This window comes from Mobula birostris, chromosome 21, assembly GCF_030028105.1.
Source record: "Mobula birostris isolate sMobBir1 chromosome 21, sMobBir1.hap1, whole genome shotgun sequence".
Classification (NCBI taxonomy): Eukaryota; Metazoa; Chordata; class Chondrichthyes; order Myliobatiformes; family Myliobatidae; genus Mobula; species Mobula birostris.
In genome coordinates, this window is record NC_092390.1 from 35,543,548 (window position 1) to 35,570,905 (window position 27,358).

The following is a 27,358-nucleotide window of genomic DNA, read 5'->3' on the forward strand; positions in this document are numbered from 1 at the left end:
GTTACAAAATTTAGGCGATAGGATTCATGCACATTTGGATCTGCACAGGGTCAGTCAGCATGGCTTTGAGTGGGTAGGTCATGCCTTACAAATTCTATTGCCGTGACAAAGGTGCTTGATGAAAGTAAGGCAGTGGTTATTATCTCTATGGACTTCAAGGCACTTGATAAGGACCCTCACAATAGATTGATTCAGAAGATTAGAATGCATGAGATCTAGGGTGAATTGCATGTTTGAATATAGAACTGGCTTGCCCAAAGATGACAGATTAGGAATGAAGACTGTTACTCTGGGTGGAGGTCTGTGATCTGTGACCCGCGGTGTTCTGCAATGATTGGTACTGGACCCTTGTTGTTTGTGATATACGTACATTAATGATTTGCATGAAAATGTAGATAGGTGGATTTGCAAGTTTGTGCACGACACCAAGATTGGTAGAGTTTGGACAGTGTAAGGGAATATCAAAAAATGCAGCTGAATATAAATTAGTTACAGATATGGGTAGAGAAGTGGCAGATGGAAGTACACAGTAAATGAGAGCCATTAATAGCATTGAGGTAAGGGGATCTTTGGGTCCAGTTCTATAGTTCACACAATATAGCTGTGCAAGTGGCTAAGATAGTAAAAAATGTGGTATGGCATGCTTGCTTTCATTGGTAGGGAGAATAAGAAAGGAAGTTATGCTACAGAGAGAGAGAGAGAGAGAGAGAGAGAGAGAGAGAGAGAGAGAGAGAGATAAAAAAAGAGAGAGAGAGAGAGATATATATATATATATATATATATATATAAAAAAAGAGAGAGAGAGAGAGATAAAAAAAAGAGAGAGAGAGAGAGATATATATATATATATATATATAAAAAAAGAGAGAGAGAGAGAGAGAGAGAGAAAATGAGAATGAGAATGAGAATGAATGAATGAAAGAAAGAAAATGAGAATGAGAATGCCAGCCAGGCTGCAGTTGGAATATTGCATGCAGTTCTGGTCACCGCATTATATGAAGGATGTGGATACTGTGGAAAGGGTGCAGAAAAGGTTTACCAAGAAGCTGCCTGGATTAGAGGGTACGAGCTATCAACAAAAGTTGGACAAACTTCAGTCATTGTCCCTAGCGCATTGAATATTAAGGGGTAAATTAAAAGATTTTTTTGAAATTATAGATAAGGAAGAATCAGCATATTTTCCCTAGAAATGTCAAACACCAGGTGGTGGTGGTTGCAACTTAAAGGCAACTTGAGAGCCAAGTTTTATTTATGTCTGGGGCAGTGGCCAATTCATTATGGATGGATCAATATGACTGAGAACAAGGCTATTGTGCAGAAGGTTAGTGAAAGATGGTTAGTTCGATTGCTATCATGGTGGAATGAAAAAGAATCAAATGTATAAGTGTAAGACTGACAGTCTAATAACATGCTATAAAAAACTGTTCTAGTCATAGTCATACATTATTGATCCCGGGGGAAGTTGGTTTTCATTACAGTTGCACCATAAATAATTAAATAGTAATAAAACCATAAATAGTTGAATAGTAATATGTAAATTATGCCAGGAAATTATGAAATAGGTCCAGGACCAGCCTATTGGCTCAGGGTGTCTGACCCTCCAAGGGAGGAGTTGTAAAGTTTGATGGCCACAGGCAGGAATGACTTCCTATGACGCTCTGTGCTGCATCTCGGTGGAATGAGTCTCTGGCTGAATGTACTCCTGTGCCCACCCAGTACATTATGTAGTAGATGGGAGACATTGACCAAGATGGCATGCAACTTAGACAGCATCCTCTTTTCAGACACCACCGTCAGAGAGTCCAGTTCCATCCCCACAACATCACTGGCCTTACAAATAAGTTTGTTGATTCTGTTGGTGTCTGCTGCCCCAGCACACAACAGCAAACATTATAGCACTGGCCACCACAGACTTGTAGAACATCCTCAGTATCATCCAGCAGATGTTAAAGGACCTCAGTCTCCTCAGGAAATAGAGACGGCTCTGACCCTTCTTGTAGGCAGCCTCAGTGTTCTTTGACCAGTCCAGTTTATTGTCAATTCGTATCCCCAGGTACTTGTAATCCTCCACCATGTCCAAACTGACCCCCTGGATGGAAACAGGGGTCACCAGTACCTTTGTTCTCCTCAGGTCTACCACCAGCTCCTTAGTCTTTTTCACATTAAGCTGCAGATAATTCTGCTCACACTATGTGCCAAAGTTTCCTACCGTAGCCCTGTACTCAGCCTCATCTCCCCTGCTGATGCATCCAACTATGGCAGAGTCATCAGAAAACTTCTGAAAATGACAAGACTCTGTGCAGTAGTTGGAATAATCAACGGTGGTCATTCTAAGGACAATGTGATATCAATAAATGAGGGTCTGACAATTAAATACACAGTCTGATGTGTTAGAGCACCATGTTCAGTCAAATATACAGAATAACTAAAAACAGCCAGAAAAAAATCTTCATGTTTCACTCCATTGAGCGTGCATTCTTTTTTTAAAACAACATGAGATAAATATAACTCTGCAGTTGAATTTCTAGACCAGGATCTTTGACCGGTCTTTAAATTTCAAAATAAGAATGGTATAGTTTCAGTCCACCTGACTCGAGAACTTCAAGGTTTTAAAATAAAATGCTTGCCAATTGCTTTAACTCCAGGATCTCTAAGCAGGGTAACCACTGACTTCAAGCACAGTCTTCATTACATGTTTCTAATGTTTTAGGAAGTGGTCTGCTTTGCCACATACAGGAGTGGCTGAAGTGCAAACAAATATGTAAAAAAACAAGAGAACAGAAATTAGAAAAAATGAACAGTGACGTTAAACAAGTGTAATACTCTGGTTAATATCTTTACTGTTATGTTGTAGGTATTTCACTTAGTCTGTTTGGGTTATTGTCGAAGATGAGGAATGATGAGAAATGTGTGCCATCCAATAAGGATGGTGGAACTGGGGGAGATTGTATTTTGGGAAGAGACACTAAGGTTGGCCTTGGAGCTTTTGTTCAGGGGAAGACAAAGAGAGAAGACGCTGGGGAGAACCGGTCGTAGGATCCGACCTGGTAAGAATCCATATGTTCGAGATGGATTGCCAGCGACATTCGGAAGGTCGTGTGTGCTTTCACACAGACCGAGTGCCCAGCGCATGAGTGACACAGAAGTCAAGATGAGATCCAACTTGTGCATAATTGACTGTTTAATTATAATGGGCCCTTTTTGTTCTTGCATTCTTTACTTACCCTTCAGTTAAGTTCCATAAGTATAACTCCTTTTGTCATATGCAGTGTGCTGTCTGTTATTTCTTGGCACTGAGTTGTAACAGGGTTGCAAATTACACAGCATCCACACAAACCAGGGTTTGGGGTGGGAGGGTCGTCTCAACCTCATGAGTTTGGTGGGACTAGAGTGTGTCTTCCCTAGACTTGCGCAACCAAGGAAACCGGTGGGGTTTCACAAGGGAGCTAATGTAGACATTAAACTTATGGGGCTCAGTATAGATATTTGATCAGATGAAAGCTCAGCACAAAGAAAATAATTTCCAAGTCCAAAAACATTTGAGAATCACTTATCAAGACAATGGTCAAATATCTTAAATTGAAAAAAGTAAGAAAGCTTAGCTTGAAAGTCTTAAAATTTGTCAAGAGTTCACGATAACTAATATAAAGTGCAAAAATCTTCATACTAAACAGACCAACTGTTCCATAATATTCTTTAAAAACTAATTAGAAACTCACATATTCGTCCATTCTTTCTTCATAAATTGCAAGCAGGTTTTTCACTTTATTCAAATCAGCATCCTTGAGAATCAATTCATCCATCAACTTTTTGATCTCCATTTCCTATGTATTTTTATATACAGAAGTAGGTCAAAACACAAAATTTTCTTTTAAGTCATAGCTCTATTGGAGCATTGGCAGTTACTAAATAAAACAGAATAAATGTTTTAAATAGCAGAAAGTAGAAAAAACAATTCCTGCACAACTTTTCAATGTTACCTTAGGGATTGCACTTAAAATTGGCTCTTCCAATTGGATTCAAGTTTTTGGATCATTGGGACCTCTTTTGGCGCAGGCGTGACCTGTACAAAAAGGACGGGTTGCACTTGAATCCTAGGGGGACCAATATCCTGGCAGGGAGATTAGTGGGGGCTACTGAGGTGACTTTAAACTAGAATGGTTGGGGGGTGGGAATCAAATTAAAGAGGCAAGGCGTGAGCAGGTTAGTTCACAACAGGGGGATGGGAACCAGTGCAGAGAGACAGAGGGGTGTAAAGTGAGGGTAGAAGCAAAAAGTACTATGGAGAAAAGTAAAAGTGGCAGGCCGACAAATCCAGGGCAAGCATTAAAAAGGGCCACTTTTCAGCATAATTGTATAAGGGCTAAGAGAGTTGTAAAAGAGCACCTGAAGGCTTTGTGTGTCAATGCAAGGAGCATTCGTAATAAGGTGGATGAATTGAAAGTGCAGATTGTTATTAATGATTATGATATAGTTGGGATCACAGAGACATGGCTCCAGGGTGACCAGGGATGGGAGCTCAACGTTCAGGGATATTCAATATTCAGGAGGGATAGACATGAAGGAAGGGGAGGTGGGGTGGCGTTGCTGGTTAGAGAGGAGATTAACGCAATAGAAAGGAAGGACATAAGCTGGGAAGATGTGGAATCGATATGGGTAGAGCTGCGTAACACTAAGGGGCAGAAGACGCTGGTGGGAGTTGTGTACAGGCCACCTAACAGTAGTAGTGAGGTCGGAGATGGTATTAAACAGGAAATTAGAAATGTGTGCAATAAAGGAACAGCAGTTATAATGGGTGACTTCAATCTACATGTAGATTGGGTGAACCAAATTGGTAAAGGTGCTGAGGAGGAGGATTTCTTGGAATGTATGCGGGATGGTTTTTTGAACCAACATGTCGAGGAACCGACTAGAGAGCAGGCTATTCTGGACTGGGTTTTGAGCAATGAGGAAGGGTTAATTAGCAATCTTGTTGTGAGAGGCCCCTTGGGTAAGAGTGACCATAATATGGTGGAATTCTTCATTAAGATGGAGAGTGACATAGTTAATTCAGAAACAAAGGTTCTGAACTTAAAGAGGGGTAACTTTGAAGGTATGAGATGTGAATTAGCTAAGATAGACTGGCAAATGACACTTAAAGGATTGACGGTGGATATGCAATGGCAAGCATTTAAAGGTTGCATGGATGAACTACAACAATTGTTCATCCTAGTTTGGCAAAAGAATAAATCAAGGAAGGTAGTGCACCCGTGGCTGACAAGAGAAATTAGGGATAGTATCAATTCCAAAGAAGAAGCATACAAATTAGCCAGAGAAAGTGGATCACCTGAGGACTGGGAGAAATTCAGAGTTCAGCAGAGGAGGATAAACGGCTTAATTAGAAAGGGGAAAAAAGATTATGAGAGGAAACTGGCAGGGAACATAAAAACGGACTGTAAAAGCTTTTATAGATATGTAAAAAGGAAAAGACTGGTAAAGACAAATGTAGGTCCCCTGCAGACAGAAACAGGTGAATTGATTATGGGGAGCAAGGCCCTGGCAGACCAATTGAATAATTACTTTGGTTCTGTATTCACTAAGGAGGACATGAATAATCTTCCAGAAATAGTAGGGGACAGAGGGTCCAGTGAGATGGAGGAACTGAGCGAAATACATGTTAGTAGGGAAGTGGTGTTAGGTAAATTGAAGGGATTGAAGGCAGATAAATCCTCAGGGCCAGATGGTCTGCATCCCAGAGTGCTTAAGGAAGTAGCCCAAGAAATAGTGGATGCATTAGTGATAATTTTTCAAAACTCGTTAGATTCTGGACTAGTTCCTGAGGATTGGAGGGTGACTAATGTAACCCTGCTTTTTAAAAAAGGAGGGAGAGAGAAACCGGGGAATTATAGACCGGTTAGCCTAACGTCGGGGGTGGGGAAACTGCTGGAGTCAGTTATCAAGGATGTGATAACAGCACATTTGGAAAGCGGTGAAATGATCGGACAAAGTCAGCATGGATTTGTGAAAGGAAAATCGGTCTGACGAATCTCATAGAATTTTTTGAGTTTGTAACTAGTAGAGTGGATAGGGGAGAACCTGTGGATGTGGTATATTTGGATTTTCAGAAGGCTTTTGACGAGGTCCCACACAGGAGATTAGTGTGCAAACTTAAAGCACACGGTATTGGGGGTAAAGTATTGGTGTGGGTGGGGAGTTGGTTAGTAGACAGGAAGCAAAGAGTGGGAATAAACGGGACCTTTTCAGAATGGCAGGCGGTGACTAGTGGGGTACCGCAAGGCTCAGTGCTGGGACCCCAGTTGTTTACAATATATATTAATGACTTGGATGAGGGAATTAAATGCAGCATCTCCAAGTTTGCGGATGACACGAAGCTGGGGGGCAGTGTTAGCTGTGAGGAGGATGCTAAGAGGATGCAGGGTGACTTGGATAGGTTGGGTGAGTGGGCAAATTCATGGCAGATGCAATTTAATGTGGATAAATGTGAAGTTATCCACTTTGGTGGCAAAAATAGGAAAACAGATTATTATCTGAATGGTGGCCGATTAGGAAAAGGGGAGGTGCAACGAGACCTGGGTGTCATTATACACCAGTCATTGAAAGTGGGCATGCAGGTACAGCAGGCAGTGAAAAAGGCGAATGGTATGCTGGCATTTATAGCGAGAGGATTCGAGTACAGGAGCAGGGAGGTACTACTGCAGTTGTACAAGGCCTTGGTGAGACCACACCTGGAGTATTGTGTGCAGTTTTGGTCCCCTAATCTGAGGAAAGACATCCTTGCCATAGAGGGAGTACAAAGAAAGTTCACCAGATTGATTCCTGGGATGGCAGGACTTTCATACGAAGAAAGACTGGATGAACTGGGCTTGTACTCGTTGGAATTTAGAAGATTGAGGGGGGATCTGATTGAAACGTATATAATCCTAAAGGGATTGGACAGGCTAGATGCAGGAAGATTGTTCCCGATGTTGGGGAAGTCCAGAACGAGGGGCCACAGTTTGAGGATAAAGGGGAAGCCTTTTAGGACCGAGATTAGGAAAAACTTCTTCACACAGAGAGTGGTGAATCTGTGGAATTCTCTGCCACAGGAAGCAGTTGAGGCCAGTTCATTGGCTATATTTAAGAGGGAGCTAGATATGGCCCTTGTGGCTACGGGGGTCAGGGGGTATGGAGGGAAGGCTGGGGCGGGGTTCTGAGTTGGATGATCAGCCATGATCATAATAAATGGCGGTGCAGGCTCGAAGGGCCGAATGGCCTACTCCTGCACCTATTTTCTATGTTTCTATGTAATCAGAAAGCAGCTTAAATATACTGTAAAGGCTAAGCTGTGATTCATGGATGACAGAAAGATAGAGGAAAAGTAAAAGACCAAATCCCTTCCTGGAGTAACAAGTTATGTATCAGTAAATAATCAGTCAGGACATCAGACAATGTATGCACAATTAGTCATTGCTATCATGAAACTTCAAAAATCATTGCTCATGCTCCACTGCATTTCCCTTGGGTTCTGGAATTGTGTAATTCATCCATCCAGCCTTGTAGAGTAAACAGCTTTCTTTACAAGTTTTACTGTCCTCTAAAAATAGGTTTTAAATGAATAAAAGATAATCTGTGAAAGTAGCTGCAAGAGGATTTTACTCCATCTCCATTTTCATTTCCATCAACTATCATACTCTGCCACATTAGCTCTTGTATTCATTATTGCAGTTAAATTAATCAATCTGCAAATAGAACTGACATTTTCAAAACAAGCTACATTACAAACAATTTCATATATTAGATGAATGATGACATCACATTAAAAAGAGAAGTCAAGGGTGCCATTAAAAAGTAACACAGAACTAACAATTTATACAGAACAAGGCCTCAAATCTGACTAGAATATCATTATTTAAATTCTTGGTATGCTACAGTAAAATCCTTCAATAGGAAAATGAAATGCAAATTGTTCTTTTTAAATCGTATTCTGAAAGAGCTCTTGTAAAGTAAAATGCCAAAGCAGGAGACGAAGATTCGCTGGCTACAATTGCCCCGATTTATGAAAACTTTATTTTATGCAAATTCTCCCCTTTAAAATTCACTTTTCAAGATAGAACGAATAAAATGTTTCATGGTATTCATTAATGATTGGATGCAGTATATATTCCATGAGATTATTTAAGGATAGTTATAAGGTGAATATTGAATGAAATTATACCAAACCTACATACAATATATATGATATGGTTAACTATTAAAAGCAGACATTACTGACAGAATGACTGTTTCAGGAGTAGAACCCTTGCGTAATTCGGGTGCTGGCTGTACTAGCTCTTCAATCGAAACAGACTTAAACTTGAGAATATTTGAAGACTTGACATGTACTGTAATGTTAAAATAGTCACCTTATGCGCTTCATTTGATTTTCTCTCAAATTCAGTTTTTTTATGTGTCTCCAATTCTAAAAAAATTAAAAACAAGAACATTAAGTATGGAGACCTACACAAAAGTTCTGACAGTTTCGAATAAAAAAGACAATACAGCATTGGCAAACATTATTAGTTAACTCTCTAAAAAACCTGCATAAAATGGATCAAATAGGAATTCATTACTCAAGCAGGGTGAAATAATGGCTAATGGCCCAAGTGAATGATAGTCTGAGTTATCAAAACCCCTTCCTATAGGATCTTTGAATGTGCACTTGATCATCTACATTTCAGCGACTTTGAAATTGAACTTGCTTATGACCCACAACCAAAAATAACTGACCAGCCAAACAAGTATTGATAGTCAACTATACCAGCCCCCAAAAAATTCAAGTAAAAGGCAAAGTTGACTCACCAAGGGCAAAAAAAAAAAAATCTACTCCCAACTTTCCACCCAGCATTTGGGTTGGAGAGCAAGTAGATGATCAGATTCACTTGTTGGATATGCTCACATTGTATAACGAATGTTGGACTACCATTTTAGGCACTCACTAACACATGATTGTTTGCCATTTAGATCTTGCTACACTCCAACAAAAAAGACTGCCTTCTGAAAAGATGCACACGAAATTAATGTTTGTATAACTATCATGAAAGACGCTCATGTTCCTTAATGCTGAAAGCAAGGTCATTGACTGAGCAGCTGAACGTGGTTAGGCCTAGCATCGATGCAGTTACGTATTTGGGCTGAGATGATTGACTTCCAACCTCTTAACCACCTTCCTCATGTGAGATATCATTCCAGTTGTTCCACTCTATCTACTTACTTCAATTTTACACCAGATGCCTCAAAGTCTACTGCAAGTCAAGTGCAATGACCCTTTGAAGTGTGATATTTCTGGACCAAGGTTATAACAAGAACCAAAACTTATTGATCCCAGTAAAATCCAAACTTACATGTGTGAGAGTAACTTATTCATGAGCTGCTATTATACCACTTAATAGTATTGTGAATTACTAATTCCATTATATTACTGAAGAAAAGGTTCACTGATTGGCTAGGAGTTATCCACATTACATGCGTATTATAGTGGACAGGACATAACTGAAGAACAGGACGTAACTTGAGAACTTTTAACATTGTTGAGTAAATCTAGTGTTGTGGTTGTAAAGGAACAGTTTTGCTGAAGACAAAACTTAACCTGGAGCACATTTTCATCATTACGGCTGCAAAGGTTATCCGGTTCCGTAGTTTGCTGTATCTAGTATTCTCAACCATTTCTTAATACCACCTATACAGAATCAAATTGGTTGAAGACTGTTCTATGATGGCGGGTCCTCAGGAAAAAGTCTAAAGCAGATCTGTCTTTTTGTACTTCTTCCTGGAGATGGATGCAAGGGTTTCATGCTTCCTCTGCACTTGCTTGTTGAACTCTGATATGACTAAAGGGGATAGGAATGCTCTTGAAGTCTCCCATGAGATCATCCAACATGATGTATGACTAGACATGGCAGAACAGCATCTGATCTTTTGCTTGCAAGATCACTTGCCTTTGGCCATCACATACTGCTTCTGCTGTATGGCATTTTTTTGTTTTTAACTATGTACAGCTTTGGCCCTGGCATGCTCAATTACAATCCTCATTAAACTACCATGATACCCTTAATGGAGTGAAGGATATGCTCTGACCATGATTTTATTGATTTTTGTGAAATGCAATTCTATTATTAGTTATGGCTCAACACCATCTTGTAAATAACTAATTTTTGTTTGCTAGTATTGCTTTCAAATTTTTTTCCCATTCCACATCATGGTACACAACATGGAAGATTCATATTATGTCTTCAAAATGGCTTTGATTCTACAAATGATTATTGACTAATCCTATAAAAGAATTAAGTTTCCTAATTATTCTTTAGGATTACTTTCTGCCTTTTCATTCCTATGCTATTACTCCCATTGGGCTCTATAATGAGTCAACCTATAGCTGGGGAAGTGATGAGCTGTTCCCGTTAGACTGTTTGTGGCAACTTACTTTTTATTCTTTCTACTTCTCTTCTAATATTTATATCTATGCACTTGTAATGCTACTGTGACACAGTAATTTCCTTTGGGATAAAGTATCTATCCATCCAAGGCTTAAAACAATTGAATCCTTCCACTGCTTTTCCATATTTCACATCAGTTGCTCAGATATCTTTTATGATTGTACCAGATACACAAAGTAGACATCTGGACTTGGTCATAGTTTCAAAAGTAAATTCTGCTACGCTACCCTTTTACTTTGCTCAGTTTTAAATAACTTCAGTTATATCCCCCCCCGCCCAAAAAAAACACGATTGTAACATTAAAGAACATGTGCTATAATTATAAAATTCAACAACACTATTTTCATTGAGACTTACCAGCAGTGTTCTTATTCAATACTTCATTTGTTTCGTTAAGCTCTTGAATGACACAAGCTAAACGAGCTTCCAGTTGTGCAATAGTCTCCTGAGGATCCGGAGCAGATACCAGATGGTGTTGGATTATTTCAGCTTGCTTCTTGATTTCAGCAACATCTGGCTCCAAGGATTTGATGTATCCCATAACATTAGTATTAACCAGACTCTCATATTTTGATAAATTTGGTGGATTGGACAACTACCGGTGTAAATGAGAGAAAAGTAAAGATGATTGAATTGGAAATGTTAATAGCATGCTGACTAAATATCAATATTTAATTTTCCATCATGTGATTAAAAACCATTGAATAAGTGTCTTTGAATCTTATTCTATTTTTAAATATGCAGATCTTAAAACAACGATCTTGCACTCAATGTCAATAAAGCCAAGGAAATGATTGTGAACTTCAGTCACAGCAACACACAACCAGTCCTTATCAAGGGATCAGCAGTGGAAAGAGTGAGCTGCTTCAAGCCAACATGTCTGAAGATCTATCCTGGACCAAACATATTGATGCAATTACAAAGGCGGCACAACAGCTGCTCCATTTCATTACAAATTTGAGGAGACTTGGTATGTCACCAAAGACTCATGCAGATTTCTAGATATACTGAAAGACAATTATAACCGGCTGTATCCTTATTTGGTATGAAAGGGTCATTATTTAGGATTGAAAAAAGCTACAGAAAGTTGCAAATTCAATCAGCTCCATTCATGGGCACTAGCTTCCCCAGCATCGAGGACTTGTTCAAAAGGTGACAGCTCAAAAGGCTATCATTCATCATTAAGGACCCCCAACACCCAGGACGTGCCCTCTTCTCATTGCTACCAACAAAGAGGAGGAAGAGTCTGAAGACACACTCAACAATTTAGGAACAGCTTCTTCCCCACCACCATCAGATTCTGAATGAACAATATATTTATTTATTATAGAGAGATAGCTATATTTCTTATTGTAATTTATAGTCTTTTAATTATTTATTGCAATATACTGGTGGAAGACAATATATTTCACAACATATGCCAATGATATTAAACCTGATTCTGATCTGATTCTTCAATCAGGGCATTGAGAATAGAAATGAGGAAATTATGTTGCAGTTGTATATATCATTGGTGAAGCCATACTTGAAGAACTGCATATGGTTTTGTCACCATATTATAGAAAAAATGTGGTTAAACTGGAATGAGAGCATGCAAGATTTATGATGAGGTTTCAGGACCCGAGGGCCTGAGATATATGGAGAGATTGGCCAGGCTAAGTCTTTATTCCATAGAATGAAAAGCAACCTTATAGAAATGTTTAAAATTATGACGGGCATAGATAAGATGGATGGTAACAGGCAAGAGGGGAAAATTTAGAAGGGACCTGAGGGGCAACTTTTTCAAGCAGAGGGTGTTGAATATATGAAATAAGCTGCCAAAGAAGTGGTTGAGGCAGGTGCGGTAAGGAACATGGGGCTGCAGGGCTTAGATGGATATCTGCCAAATACAGGAAATTGGGCCTAGCTAGATGGACACGATGTTGAGCATGGATTTGTTGGGCCATAGGACCTGAATTCATGCATGCTCCATGACTCTAAATATTTCCCAAAAATGAGATTTCCCCCGATCTCTTTGCAAATTGAAGTCTCCCATTACAATTGTGACATTACCCTTATTACTTACCTTTTCCAGCTCCCTTTGCAAATTCAATCCCACATCTTGGCTACAATTTGGAGGCCTTGCAGTTTCTTAACTCTACCCATAAAGACTCAACATTCTCTGATCCCATGGCACCTCCTTCTAAGGATATAATTCCATCTCTTACCAACAGGGCCACACGACTGCCTATGCCTTCCTGCCAGTCCTTTCGATACAAAGTATACCCTATGATGTTAAGCTCCCAGCTATGGCCTTTCAGCCATGACTCATTGATGTGTTACATTACATTGCTATGATTCTGCTATTAACCAGTGTCGGAAATAACTCAAAAAGACAGAAGCTAGAAGACAAAATTTCAAACCAGGATTGGATACATTAGGCTTTAAAAAGCAAATGCACATGCTGTTTCTCAAGAATACAAATAAATCTCTTAAATTATAGTTTCAACTGAAAACAGAAACATACCCACCTGACTGATTTCTGGTTCAATACATTCTTCAGAAATAGAATTCTCATTTTGGTCAATAGCAACATATGTTTTGACTAAAGTTTGAAATATATTGTTGCGTTTTTCAATTCTATCTTCTGTTAATCTACTATCTTCCTTTGCACGTTCCCTAGGGGGGAAAAAACAATGACCCAAATGAAAAATAAATATAATGAAATTCTATTTAATGAATGCCATAAATGCCCAGCAGGCAATGTTCCAACGATAGAGAAACTCAATTAAGGTTATGTTTTCGTATAGGATCTTATGAAGTGAAAAGAGTGGGAAAATTAGCATTCCTAACGGTTTAGAGAAACTTGGAGAATGAAGTATAAAATATGGATACGGAATACACTAAACATACGAGGATCTAGACAATATCTGAAATATCCTGTTTCCCTGCCTCTTGACATGAAACTTTCTCCTTGACAATCTGCACTGATACATCTCACACCTAATTAGTTTACCATTTAAAATTGGTCATGATACTTGATCCAATGATTAAAAAGATGGAAAGAAGAAAACAAAAATCAGGTAACAGGAAGAGAACCCGTTACCACTTGGAAACAGAACTGATTTTAAATTGATAATGCAAATTTGCTTTTTGCTGATGTTCACTGGGGGAGTTTTCATAGATTGGAATAATCCCAAAACAATTTACTGTAGCTTATTTTGCATTGCTTAGGATATGAAAAAGACATAATAATGTTTTAAAATCTGATGATCCTTTATACTTAAGCAATTAAGTACTCAGGAAGTACACAATTATGTAACATTTACATACAAGTGCAAGAAACTTTTTTTTAAAAATATGTCAGATCCTGCTTGCACTTTAGTTGTCACAATTTCAGACATGGAGGTTGAAAGCAAAGGGTAGCAGTTATTTCATATCAAGTTATCATAGCTTTTCTTAAATGATTTATTTCCTACTAACAAAAAAATTTCCCTCAAAATCGTACTTTCAAAGTTGACAGCATTATTAGTTTCATTTAAATCACCCACAATATACCTGAAAGCATTTTCAAACTGAGACATGTATTTTTCCATTTCTTGGCAAACTTCTTCACGGATTTTGTTTTCCATGATCACCTTTTCTTTTTTTTCCTCAACAATCTTGTTTTTCAGATCTTGTATATAAACCAGCAATTTCTATATTTTGAAAACAAAATTCATAAACCAAACAATTTTGTTATTTAACTGAAATATTTGAAAATATAATTGTGGAAAATACCTCCAAACAGCACTAAACATGATGAACTGCAATACTGTTACAACAGCAAATTTGCAAAGCATCTGTGCAAAGCCACAGGATGAATGTTTTACACCAATTGTTTTACACCAATGGTGGTGAAAAGTCAGAAATCAAAGCAACTTTACATCATAAGGAGGAATAGCTGGCTATACTACTGATTTCTCTTCATTCTTCCCTCAGTATCAAATGTTGGACTCCAAAAAGCACCATCCATAAACCTGAGGCTGACCTCTGTAGACCCCTCCCTTAGGAGGATCAGATAGCAGATCCTTCTCATTCAAAGAAAATAACTGGTCTCTTGCAAATCAAGGACCTGCTTCAACCAAGGTTTAAGGTAATGAACAAACAATTAGAACTCTTGTAATGTGGCCATTTTGTTCAAATGCAGAGAACTTCCATTAACAGAAACAGCCAAAGAAAAAAACAAGAAATAAGTCACCAGTTATGAGGTATTGACTTCAGCATACATCATAAATTGTGGTGGTGACTGGAAATACTAACTTCTAATTTACATGTAATAGATTAATCCCTGCTTTTTCTTTCTAATGCACACTGAATTAATTAACTATTTTTATCTGGAACATATTAAATTGGTTATCAACATAATGAACAAAACCACTCCAACAACCTCCATTTAAAGATATATCATGTAGTTTATGAAGCTTTTAGCAAATAATTATCTTCAATTTAAGACTGTACACAGTAAAAAAAATATTTTCAGTTTTGTACCAAGATGGAAAAATGCAATGCATTTACCTCATAATTGCTTTTTCCTATTACTATATTCTCTTCCTCTTCTTCTTCCTCCTCTTCCTCCTCCTCCTCTTCCATCTGCTTTACATCAGTTAGATCGACTGCCTCTGAATCACCTTCCTCCATTTCAACTACATCCTCAAGACTAGCATCCCAAGAAATTGTTTCTCTTTTCACCGAGGAGGATTCAGTTTCTGCGTTATTGATAATCAGTGAAAGAGCTCTGGCTGATCGTTTTGAAACCAAATGGACAGGAAAAAATTTTGAACAATCAAGCAGAATCTAGGGGAAAGAATAATTCAATAAGGAATCCAAAAATAAAATACTTTATGTGATTTACCCAAAATTGTTTAATTTCCAAGTCTATGTGGCAATAATGTGCTTAGAAGGAAAAGAAGGTGCTGCTCCAAGTTTATGCTAAGTTACTGTCATACTATAGTAGGCAGAGTTAGTTGTTAGAGTGAGATCAAGAATTGAGCAACATGAGGCTTATTGTCCCCACAATTCCTTTATCAAAACCGGGAAAATAGTAACTGTGCTGATAAATCCTATTCCAAATTACAACTACATGTAAACTATTCCCTTTGACACAAAAAGTGCCAGTTACTGTGTCAAGTGTTTGAAAAATCTATACGATTAGTTTTAATCAAGCCTTTTCAAGTAGATATTCAACTCCCAATTAGAATTTATCTGCTACCAATAGTGTTTCAGTCAATGACCTACAGACCATAACTATATGTACATGCAAGAGAAATAAACATTTCCCTTCCACTTATTAAACTATCATTTACTCAAAACCTCATCATAAATCCATACATGTCAATGGCTGTAAATGCAATTTGGCTTGCATTACTCTGTGTGCTTAGCAATAAGAAGTGGAATAATACCTTAAAAAAACAGAAGCTATTGTCAGTATCTATAGATATCAAAGTTCTGAATGGCAATAGCAATGCTAAGCATACTGAAGAGTCTAGTAAAAAACAACGGTCATTTGTATTTTCCAATTATTTTCATATGCAAGTTACAGATTTGATCATATTAAATTAGAAGAATATTTGAACTGGTCTTCATTTCAACCACAATTCCTGGAAATTCTGATTAAATTCATAGAATCAAATGATTTTAGTAAGTACCACAAGGAGAAGGCATGATGTTCTTGAAATAAGTTAAACAAAACTAAAGCAGTTACAAACTTAAATTTGTAGGAAAAAACTAAATTTACTCAAATCCACATGATTTTGTTCCCCATCCCCAATCTGTTTGTATAGAATAAAACAATAATCACAGGTTGCTAGAGAACTTTAAACTACAATTATTCTGTAAATGATAGAAACCACAGAAGCATTCAATTACATAACTGAAATTTTAATCATCATAATATCATGACATAATAGCAATTTACAAACTTAACTTACCTTCTGTGCGACAGCAGAGAATTTTAGGACATTAAGTGTCTCTTCATACATAGAAGCACATTGGTTGATATTAACAATCATGCAAACTTTTCCTCTCCCAGAGAAATACCCTTGGAAATAGCGAGTAAGCTTACTCTCTCTAAATGGAACATGGCTGTGCGTCCTAAGAGAAATAAAATAACTTTAAAAAGGTCATTTTTTTGGGGATCTCACTGATAAGACAATCTCTTTTCTAAAATAATCAATTTTCAAAACATAATTTACAGATATTTCACGAACATACAGTATGTCAACAGAAACTCTTCAATTTTAAAGAGCCCATCAGCGAAAAGTTTTAAAATTTGCCTAATGAAATGTTTAATGCAGCAGCAGAAAAACTTTAGATTTTCTGTACATTAAGCTGCTGCTATGATAAAAAAAAAACGATGTCCTTGATTATAGCAGGCAAAATGAATTTTATCAGAACTTTGGCAAATAAACCCAAAGTTTGGATTGTTCGGATCCATGCATTAAGTAGTAACTTGCTGGTGGATTACAGGTCATGGTGTTAGAGCTAAATCAAATAGTTAGTTATTCTCAAACTATTCCAGAGATTTAATCTAGGCAAAATCTTAATGCTTAAATGCTAAAGATGCTATATTTCAGGCACAACATTAAATCAAGCCTCTTCTCTTTCTTGTGTAGATGTAAAAGATGCTTTAAAAAAAACAAAACAAGATTATAATTCAGATTGATGTACCTTTATTTCCCTGAGTAAGATTATTCAGATGTGTACTAAACTTGTTTTCGATGAATAAATATCCACTTCATTTATCTCACTTTACTATTTAGTACCTCAATTAGAGCCTGAAGTTCTCAAATTCCTCTCCAGGTTCTAAGTTGATATATCTTTTTATCTTGTGGAAACCCAAGCTAACTGATTTACCTCAACCAGATGCATACTGGAAACTACAATAAATTCTTTTAGCATTTTTATCTAATCAGAGCTGGTCTACTATCATTTACAATTGAACATAAAAAGGGCCATTATAGCCAAAAATGTCCTAATTTTGTAACAGGCATATAACTACAGTAAAACAGACAGCTGAGCACCTTTGGGACAGTGATGCTACCACGCTAACAGATTTTCCAGACCAACAAATTCCTATAGGAACTCAACAGATAAATCAGCAACTGTGGGAGGAATGCAGGTTTTAACTGATATGTTGACCCTTCCTCCCACAGATAAGACATAAACTGCTGACAGAACTCAGTAGGTCAGGCATCAGCCGAGAGGAATAAACAGTCAATATTTCATCAGGAATTGAAAGGAAGGGAAAAAAGACTAGAATACAAAGATAGGAGGAGGTGAAGGAGTACAAGTTTGCTGGGGATAGGCGAAATCAGATGAGGGGGAAGGTGGGCAGATAGGGAAGGAGGGATGAATGGATGGATCGATGAAGTAAAAGGTTTGGAGATGTTAGGTGGAAGGGATAAAAGGCTGAAGGAAGAATCTGATAGGAAAAAACAGTGGACCACATGAGGAAAGGGAGGAGGAACACCAGAGATGAGTGACGGACAGGTAAGTACAGAAGGGGCAAGAAGGGAGACTACTTTCAGATCTTTGGATGTTACACCTATCAATTGCCAAACACATTTTTATTTCACCGTTTTTGTAAAATGTTACAGTGTACAATAAATTTCCAATGAACTAACAAGATTAAGGAGGAATATGAAGTATACAAGAATTCCAATTACAAACCTATTCGTGTTCCTAAACCCACCCTTACCTCTGACCTCAAACTCTCTCCAAAGTCCAGACCCCAGTCCTAACTTCACTCCAGAGCCTGAGCTCTGGGCACACATCCTGCTTGCACTCTGGAACCCCAACTCATGTTCTTGAATTATGAATCAGCCACATGCTAAAGCATCACAAATTCCAAACCATTAATTGTTGGATTATCAGAGATTACAAAACATCAGTCTTTTATTATTAGGAATTTCATCTTAAAATAACATGAATGTAGACGGAGGATGAAAACAAATTTAAAAAAAACATTCACTTGCAATTTTTATCTCTGCTAAAGCTGCATTAAGATTGCATTCAAACATAAGAATAAGTTTAAGCAAGCACTTTATTTATGAATAGAGAGCATAGAAGAAGGTCTCCTCTTACTTTGAAATTTGGTTATGTCTCAATGCATTAATGCATTTTCCAAGAATCAGCAAAGAGGTATTAATGTTTCCAGCTTCTTTCAACCTGTCACCTTCATTCTTTGTTTTTGCATTCCGTTCTGATCCCGCAAGATCACAAAGAGACAACCTGTAGGTAAAGTAGCCAAGAGCAAAAGTAACAGAATCAAAATTAAATGATTTATAATATTCACCTTCTCATCAGAAATTTAAACAAATCCAAATGAGTTAACCTGCATTGTACCTTACAACCATCCTCTCCACCTATGCTTGCTGATTTACCTTCTGGAGAATCGAAGTCTTTTTAAAATTATCTTTTTAATTAACAATCCCTCCATGGCTTCATATCCCTTCTCTAAACTCCTCCAGCCTGGCATTCATTAAGTGATATCTAGACTTCCCTATTCTGACAGTCAACAATTTTATTTATTTAGCAATACAGCACAGAATAACACTAACCTAGTCACAGGGCAATTTACAATAACTAATTAACCCATGGAACATCTTTGGACTATAGGAGGAAACTGGTGCACCCAGGGAAAACACCTGCATTTCACGGGGAGGACGTACAAACTCTTAACAGAACAGCACTGGAATTGTAATCTGAACTCCAGAACACTGACTATAATAGCGTCTACTAACCGCTATGCTATTCATCATAGTTAAGTCAACAGTGCAGTCATGCTTCAACTACCACAGCCTCCATCAAATTACTCTTAAATCAATGGGCAACACACACAAAATGCCAGAGGAACTTAGCAAGTCAGTGGAGCGAAGGACTATGAATGGGATTAATAATATTTCAGGCTGAGAAACTGTTTTTCTTTCAAGATTTTTTTTAAAAAACGGATTTCTTTGGCAAGTTTGTGGTTATCTGTTCAAACAATCTGCTAAGCGACCTAGTATCACTATTGTTTGTGTGCTAATGCTACAAATACCTGGGACATTTTTGCAATGTTAAAAGATTATTTTTACAAGACATTATGACCTTTAATTGATTGCTCTGGCAGATGTGAGACTTTTCTTGACCTGGGCACTACTTTGCATTACAATGTGAACTAAAACACAAGTGCAGGACTAGGACTAAACAGTATTCTGCAGTCATAAGAGGTTGCTCAAGTATACAGTATAATAATGATACACTTAACATAGACCATTACAGCACAGTTAGGGACTTTCAGTCCACAATGCTGTACTGATCCTTTAACCTACTCGAAGATCAATCTAGTCTTTCCTTCCTACGTAGCCCTCCATTTTTTTTCTATCATCCATATGCCTAAACAATTATTACGTGCCTCCAATCTATCTGCCTCAACCAGCTCTGGCAGCATGTTTCATGTACCCAGCACTGTGTTTAAAAAAAAACACTTACTTCTGACATTCCCCCTATACTTTCTTCCAATCACTTTAAAATTATGACCCTTCATATTATCCTTTTCCACTCGATCTATGCCTCTTATCATCATCTACACTTCTATCAAGTCACCTGTCATCATCTTTTGCTCCAGAGAAAAATCCTAGCTCACTCAACCTGTCCTCATAAGACACACTCCCTAATCCAGGCAGCATCCTGGTAAATATCCTCTGCAAACTTCCACATCCTTCCCATAATGAGACAACCAGAACTGAACACAACATCCAAAGTGTGGTCTAACCAGATCTATCCTAACCAGGTTTTATAGTGCTGCAATATTACCTCACGCTCTCAAACTCAATCCCCTGACTAATGAAGAAAAACACACCATATACCTTACTAACAACCCCATCAACTTGTGCAGCAACCCCGAGGGATCTGTGAGTGTAGACCCCATGATCCCTGTTCCTCCACACTGCTAAGAATCCTGCCACCAACCTTGTACTCTGCCTTTAATTTTGACCTCCCAAAGTGTATTACATCATACTTTCCTGGATTAAATTCTATCTGACTCCTCTCAGCCTAGCTCTGCACTTTGTCAATGTCCCGTTGTAACCTACAGCAACCTTAAACAATTCCATCAATCTTCATGTCATCTGCAATCAGAGGTGCATGAGCCAGTCCTCATTGAAGGATCAGAGGTGGAGAGGGTCAGCAACTTTAAATTCCTCAGTATTATAATTTCAGAGCGCATTTCCTGGGCCCAGCACTCAAGTGCAATTATGAAGAAAACGTGGTACCGCCTCTACCTCCTTAAGACTTTGTTAAGACTCGGCATGACTTTTAAAGCCCTGACAAACTTCTATAGATGTGCAGTGGAGAGTATATTGAATGGCTACTTCACAGCCTGGTATGGAAACGGCAATGCCCTTGAATGGAAAATCCTATTAAAAGTAGTGGATACAGCCCAGTCCATAACGGGTAAAGCCTTCCCCCACCAGTGAGCTCATCTACAGAGTTGTAGCAGGTAAACAGCATCTATCACAAAGAACCCCTACCCCCAAGGTCATGCTCTCTTCTTGTTGCTGCCACTAGGAAGATACAGGAGCTTCAGACTCACAGCACCATGTTCAGGAACAGTTATTACCCCACAACCATCAGGCTATTGATCAAAGGGGATAACTTAATTCAATTTCACTAGCCCCATCATTGACATGCTCCCACAATCTGTGGACTCACTTTAAAGACTTTTCATCTCGTGTTCTCCATATTTATTGCTTATTTATTATCATTATTTCTTTCTTTTTGTATTTGTAGTTCGTTGTATTTTGCACACTGGTTGAATACCCAAATTGGTGCGGTCTTTCATTGATTCTATAATGGTTATTATTCTATTATGGATTTATTGAGTATGCCCACAAGAAAATGAATCTAATGTTGTGCATGGTGACATATGCATACTTTAATAATAAATTTATTTTGAACTTACTAATCTTCTGTTCCACTTCCTCACAGTCATTTATAATAATTTTTTTTTAAAAATCACAAAGAGTAGGGGACCCATAACAGATCACTGCGGAACACCGTGATCACAGAACGCCAGGCAGAACACATTCCGTTTACAACCACCCTCTACCTTTTAATGGCAAGCAAATTTGGAATCCACCCAGCCAAGTTTCCATGGGTTCCATGACTCATGACTTTATGAATGAGCCCACCACAGGAAACTTACCAAAATCTATATATACCATATCCACCACTCAACCATGATCAATGTGCTTTACCACATCCTTGAAGAATTCAAACAGCTTGTAGGGATGACGTAGAAGGTTGAGGGGGGACTTGATAGAGGTGTTTAATATTATGAGGGGGATTGATAGAGTTGACGTGGTTAGACTTTTTCCATTTAGAGTGGGGAAGATTCAAACAAGAGGACATGGGTTGAGAGTTAGAGGACAAAAGTTTAGGGGTAACATGAGGGGGAACTTCTTTACTCAGAGAGTGGTGCCTGTGTGGAATGAGCTTCCAGCAGAAGTGGTTGAGGCAGGTTCTATGTTGTCGTTTAAAGTTATATTGGATAAATATATGGACAGGAAAGGAATGGAGGGTTATGGGCTGAGTGCAGATCGGCGGGACTAGGATAGGGTAAGAGTTCGGCACAGACTAGAAGGGCCGAGATGGCCTGCTTCCGTGCTGTAATTGTTATATGGTTTATATAACCTGCCCCTCACAAAGTCATACTGACTATCCTTATTTAGACGCTTCTCCAAATGCATATAAATCTCGTCTCTAATTCCCGCGAACAATTTGACCACTAATGAACTAAAACACTACCCTTCTTCTAAACAAAGTAAAACATTTGCCACCCTCCAACCTTCTGGTACATCTCCTATAGCAGGGAATATGCAAAGATGATCGCCAAAGATGCAGCAAACTCCTCCCTTCCTTCCCATAATAACCTGTGTTATATCCCATCCAGCCCTGGGGACTTATCTATCCTAATGATTTTCAAAACTTTAGCACATCCTCTTTCTTACTGTTGACATGTTCTATCATATCAACCTGTATTACACTTTCACCACATATGTCAGGGTCCCCCCTCTTACTGGTGAATACTGAAGCAAAGTATTCAATAAGGACCTCCCCTACTTCTTCTAACTCTAGGCACATATTTCCTCTTCTATCCCTGATGGGTCCTATCAGCTTTCTGTTCTTTACATACATGTAAAGCACTTTTCTTCATCCTACTCACTAAGGCCATCTCATGCCCTTTTCTACCTCTCTTAAGCCCATTGTTCAGCAAATTCCTGGCTACTCGATAACTTCTATGAAGTTAATGAGCACAATTTTTTGTAAACATGTACTGGACCAAGCTCATAGCTTTCTTGTCATTTATTTGACACCAATTAAATAATGGAAGCTATGAATTTAAAGAACAAATGGAAACATCTCCTGTCCCCTTGCCAATTCAACTGCCTATATACCTTTCTCAAAAACTGGTGAAAACTGAGGCATTATTTCTGTTTCTCTCCACGTTGCCTAATCTGTTAATTATTTCTGGCAATCACAATATTAGACACTGAGATAATTCATGTCATTTAAACAATAATTACATATCACTGGTGCTGAAAGTAATGCAGATTTTGATCTCTGTTCTGGTTAGTGCAGCAATATATGAACATAGAAAAAAAATCATTTTTTTTTGAAAGGAAAAAAGTATTTTCCAGCTGAATTTAAACTAATTCCTTAAAAATTAAAACAAGGTAATAGTCCTAAAGAAGGGTCTTGGTCTGAAACATTAGTAGGGAATAGTAAGGGGCCGAGGGTCTAGTGAGATGGAGGAACTGAGGGAAATACATGTTAGTAGGGAAGTGGTGTTAGGTAAATTGAAGGGATTGAAGGCAGATAAATCCCCCGGGCCAGATGGTCTGCATCCCAGAGTGCTTAAGGAAGTAGCACAAGAAATAGTGGATGCATTAGTGATAATTTTTCAAAACTCTTTAGATTCTGGATTAGTTCCTGAGGATTAGAGGGTGGCTAATGTAACCCTGTTTTTTCAAAAAAGGAGGGAGAGAGAAACCAGGGAATTATAGACCGGTAAGCCTGACATCGGTGGTGGGGAAAATGCTAGTCAGTTATCAAAGATGTGATAACAGCACATTTGGAAAGCGGTGAAATCATCAGACGAAGTCAGCATGGATTTGTGAAAGGAAAATCATGTCTGACGAATTTCATAGAATTTTTTGAGGATGTAACTAGTAGTGTGGATAGGGGAGAACCAGTGGATGTATATTTGGATTTTCAAAAGGCTTTTGACAAGGTCCCACACAGGAGATTAGTGTGCAAACTTAAAGCACACGGTATTGGGGGTATGGTACTGATGTGGATAGAGAATTGGTTGGCAGACAGGAAGCAAAGAGTGGGAATAAACGGCACCTTTTCAGAATGGCAGGCAGTGACTAGTGGGGTACCGCAAGGCTCAGTGCTGGGACCCCAGTTGTTTACAATATATATTAACGACTTAGACGAGGGAATAAAATGCAGCATCTCCAAGTTTGCAGATGACGTGAAGCTGGGTGGCAGTGTTAGCTGTGAGGAGGATGCTAAGAGGATGCAGGGTGACTAGGTTAGGTGAGTGGGCAAATTTATGGCAGATGCAATTTAATGTGGATAAATGTGAGGTTATCCACTTTGGTGGCAAGAACAGGAAAACAGATCATTATCTGAATGGTGGCTGATTAGGAAAAGGGGAGGTGCAATGAGACCTGGGTGTCATTGTACACCAGTCATTGAAAATGGGCATGCAGGTACAGCAGGCGGTGAAAAAGGTGAATGGTATGCTGGCATTCATAGAAAGAGGATTCGAGTACAGGAGCGGGGAGGTACTACTGCAGTTGTACAAGGCCTTGGCGAGACCACACCTAGAGTATCGTGTGCAGTTTTGGTCCCCTAATCTGAGGAATGACATTCTTGCCATAGAGGAAATATAAAGAAGGTTCACCAGATTGATTCCTGGGATGGCAGGACTTTCATATGATGAAAGACCAGATCGGCTAGGCTTATACTCTCTGGAATTTAGAAGATTGAGGGGGGACCTTATTGAAGCGTATAAAGTTCTAAAGGGATTGGACAGGCTCGATGTAGGAAGATTGTCCCCAATGTTGGGGAAGTCCAGAACGAGGGGTCACAGTTTGAGGATAAAAGGGAAGCCTTTTAGGACCGAGATGAGGGAAAACTTCTTCACACAGAGAGTGGCGAATCTGTGGAATTTTCTGCCACGGGAAACAGTTCAGGCCAGTTCATTGGCTATATTTAAGAGGGAGTTAAATATGGCCCTTGTGGCTAAAGGGATCAGGGGGTATGGAGAGAAGGCAGGTACAGGGTTCTGAGTTGGATGATCAGCCATGATTGTACTGAATGGCGGTGCAGGCTCGAAGGGCCGAATGGCCTACTCCTGCACCTTGTTTCTATGTTTCTATGAACAATTTCTTCATTTTCATATATGCTGCCTGGCCTGCTGCATTCCTCCAGCATTTTGTGCATTGCTCTGGATTTCCAGCATCTGCACAACCTCTTGTGCTTTAATAGTCAGCTGGCTAGATGTACATTTTTTTTTATTTTATTTATCATTTTATTTCATATAATACAATTTGGCCATTAGGGCACAAGTATACAATCTCTTGGCCTCCAGGCAAAATATTAAGATGAAGGTTCAGTGAGGAGTATTTTCTGTGCATTTCTAATAATATACATCCTAATTTGAGATGAGGAATCAAGCTTGTGCAGTTTTCTCATACCACAAGTTTGTCTTGCATCTCAATTTACCATCACATATTCAGGACCTTGTACTTTTTCTGTAAAAATATCTTTGCTGTCGAAAACCATTATCCAAAATACTGAGCAATATATCATTAGTGAGCAATTGTCAAATGAACAGTTTGCTTGCAAGTGACTGATGGGTAGAAGAACAAATCCAAATTGCAACTGTCATTTTGAGTAATCTTTATACAACTTGATGTAAGAGATATGCAAACTCTACTAGATAAATTGCTTCTGAATGACAGAAGTTCTTTAAGGATTTCACAAGTAGCCCTTGTGATAAAGTGACACTGGCGGAAAAATTAGAATCAGAAAAGGGCAAGGTAAATCTTCAATTGAAAGCTTTTTAAAATCATGCAGGTTGCTTATGTAGCTAGTTCAGGTAGCTTAAAATCTCTTAACAAGTGTCATTTTGCAACTAAAAAATAATTTAGGCTAGAATGATATAATAACTGAGTCTAGATTTTAAAAACTTTTATGGAACTGACAGGGTAGATAAGATGCTGTTTTCTCCAGCTGAGGTCAGATCCTGGACTTCAACATTAAGGGTGAGCGAGCAAAGAATAAAATGAGATTTCCCCCCCGCCCCTCTTTTTAAGGTGAGTGATAAATCAAAGTGCATCATAGGAATTTACTACCATATGGATTCTTCATCCACAACCCTTTGAGTACACTCAAAAGTGGAGACTGATAAGATTTTTGAACCCTGTAGGAAGCATACACGAAGGTATACTTCAAGCATAAATTGGTTATGATTGTTATTGATAGAACAGGCTCAAGGGAGCACATAGTCAATCTCCATCCTGTTGAATATTTGTGGTGAAGCTGTTGCCCAAAACGTTGAGAGTATCGCAAACCCTGAAAGTTACAGTACATCTTTCTCTTTTCTGAAAATATTGGTCTGTTAAACCCGATTGGCAGTTCTACAATTGCATTTTCATTGAAAAGCTACCTCCTTGATTAGAATAGACTACTTACTCACTGACTCGGGCAACCCGAAGGCCATCTGCTTCCATGTGCAAGATTCTTATTGAAAAAGTACAGTGGCTGTAGAAAGAGCATTTTAAGAGACATTTTAAATGCACTTACAATTACTAGCTAAAAGCCATGTGACTTTGCCCAGAAGCACACAACCAAAGTTCAGCAAATTTAATTATAGCAATACACCTAAATATAAATGCTGATGAAAAGTAAAATACCTTCTACTTGAAAGATGATTGACTTTTGTAGAAGCAATACTTTGTTGTTTTCTCCCTTGTTTCAGTATCATGCATGCTTCTTTTGCATTGGAAACTTGAATCCATTTTAGATCTAAAGGAAAAGCATACTAATATCTTGGAGGGATCTTAATTTATGGAATGGATAAAGTAGATAAACAAAAAAGAAAAATTAGTTACTAATCAGAAATAAAATACACTCAATTACCTTTCACATAAGTGTTGCCTTTTGCATCTTGCACAAGCCGAAGTATGTTTCTTTTCTGATATTTACATGGTACTGGATCAAGTAAATCATAAAGCGTTTCATTGTATATTTCACAAAATGAAACCCAGATCGAAAATCTGAACCTTTCTGGAGCACGCACAGCAACTTCTTCAGAACACTTTAATTCTTCACCATAATCTATACTAAGTGACTTCAGTGACTCTCCTGCTTTTAAAAAAAAAATAAACATTATTGTTAACCAAAACTATATCCTTTTAAAGGGGACAAAAATTATGAAATGGAACACAACTATCAATTGGTTTAAATATCTAGATGTTTAAAGTCCATCATACAGTGCAAAAAATGGTCCTTTGACCCACTACATCTATGCTGCCAATTTACCCATCTACGATACTTCACTTACCCACTCAGTGTATAGCTTTCTATGCCTTGGCAATTCAAATATTCATCAAGATGCTTATTAAATGTTGAGAAAGTATCTGCCACACCACCTTTCCAGCCAGATCATTTCCAAATCCCAACAATCCTCTGAAAAGAATTTCCTCTCAGATCCCTTCTCAATCTCCTCTCACCTTAAACTATGCCCAACACACAAAATGCTGAAGGAACTCAGCTGGACAGAAAGCATTTATGGAGGGGGTGGCCAGTTGAGGTTCCATGCCAAGACC

General features: G+C 38.3%; 1 protein-coding gene across 5 annotated transcripts in view; it reads right to left on the reverse strand.

The window, feature by feature from the left end:
- Positions 1-27,358, reverse strand: part of LOC140185722 (kinesin-like protein KIF20B) — a 92,160-nt gene that overhangs the window by 36,598 nt on the left and 28,204 nt on the right. For 2 of the 5 annotated variants that reach the window (XM_072239297.1, XM_072239296.1), the window contains exons 8-18: positions 26,670-26,897; positions 26,444-26,555; positions 26,223-26,291; positions 18,555-18,701; positions 16,400-16,562; positions 14,988-15,266; positions 13,989-14,128; positions 12,962-13,109; positions 10,809-11,046; positions 8,382-8,437; positions 3,720-3,824 (exon numbers count right to left, since the gene is read on the reverse strand). In XM_072239297.1, the coding sequence (XP_072095398.1) occupies positions 3,720-3,824; positions 8,382-8,437; positions 10,809-11,046; positions 12,962-13,109; positions 13,989-14,128; positions 14,988-15,266; positions 16,400-16,562; positions 18,555-18,701; positions 26,223-26,291; positions 26,444-26,555; positions 26,670-26,897 (1,685 nt within the window). The remainder of the gene's footprint in view (positions 1-3,719; positions 3,825-8,381; positions 8,438-10,808; positions 11,047-12,961; positions 13,110-13,988; positions 14,129-14,987; positions 15,267-16,399; positions 16,563-18,554; positions 18,702-26,222; positions 26,292-26,443; positions 26,556-26,669; positions 26,898-27,358) is intronic. The other 3 variants (XM_072239298.1, XM_072239299.1, XM_072239300.1) reach the window with 3 other exon arrangements.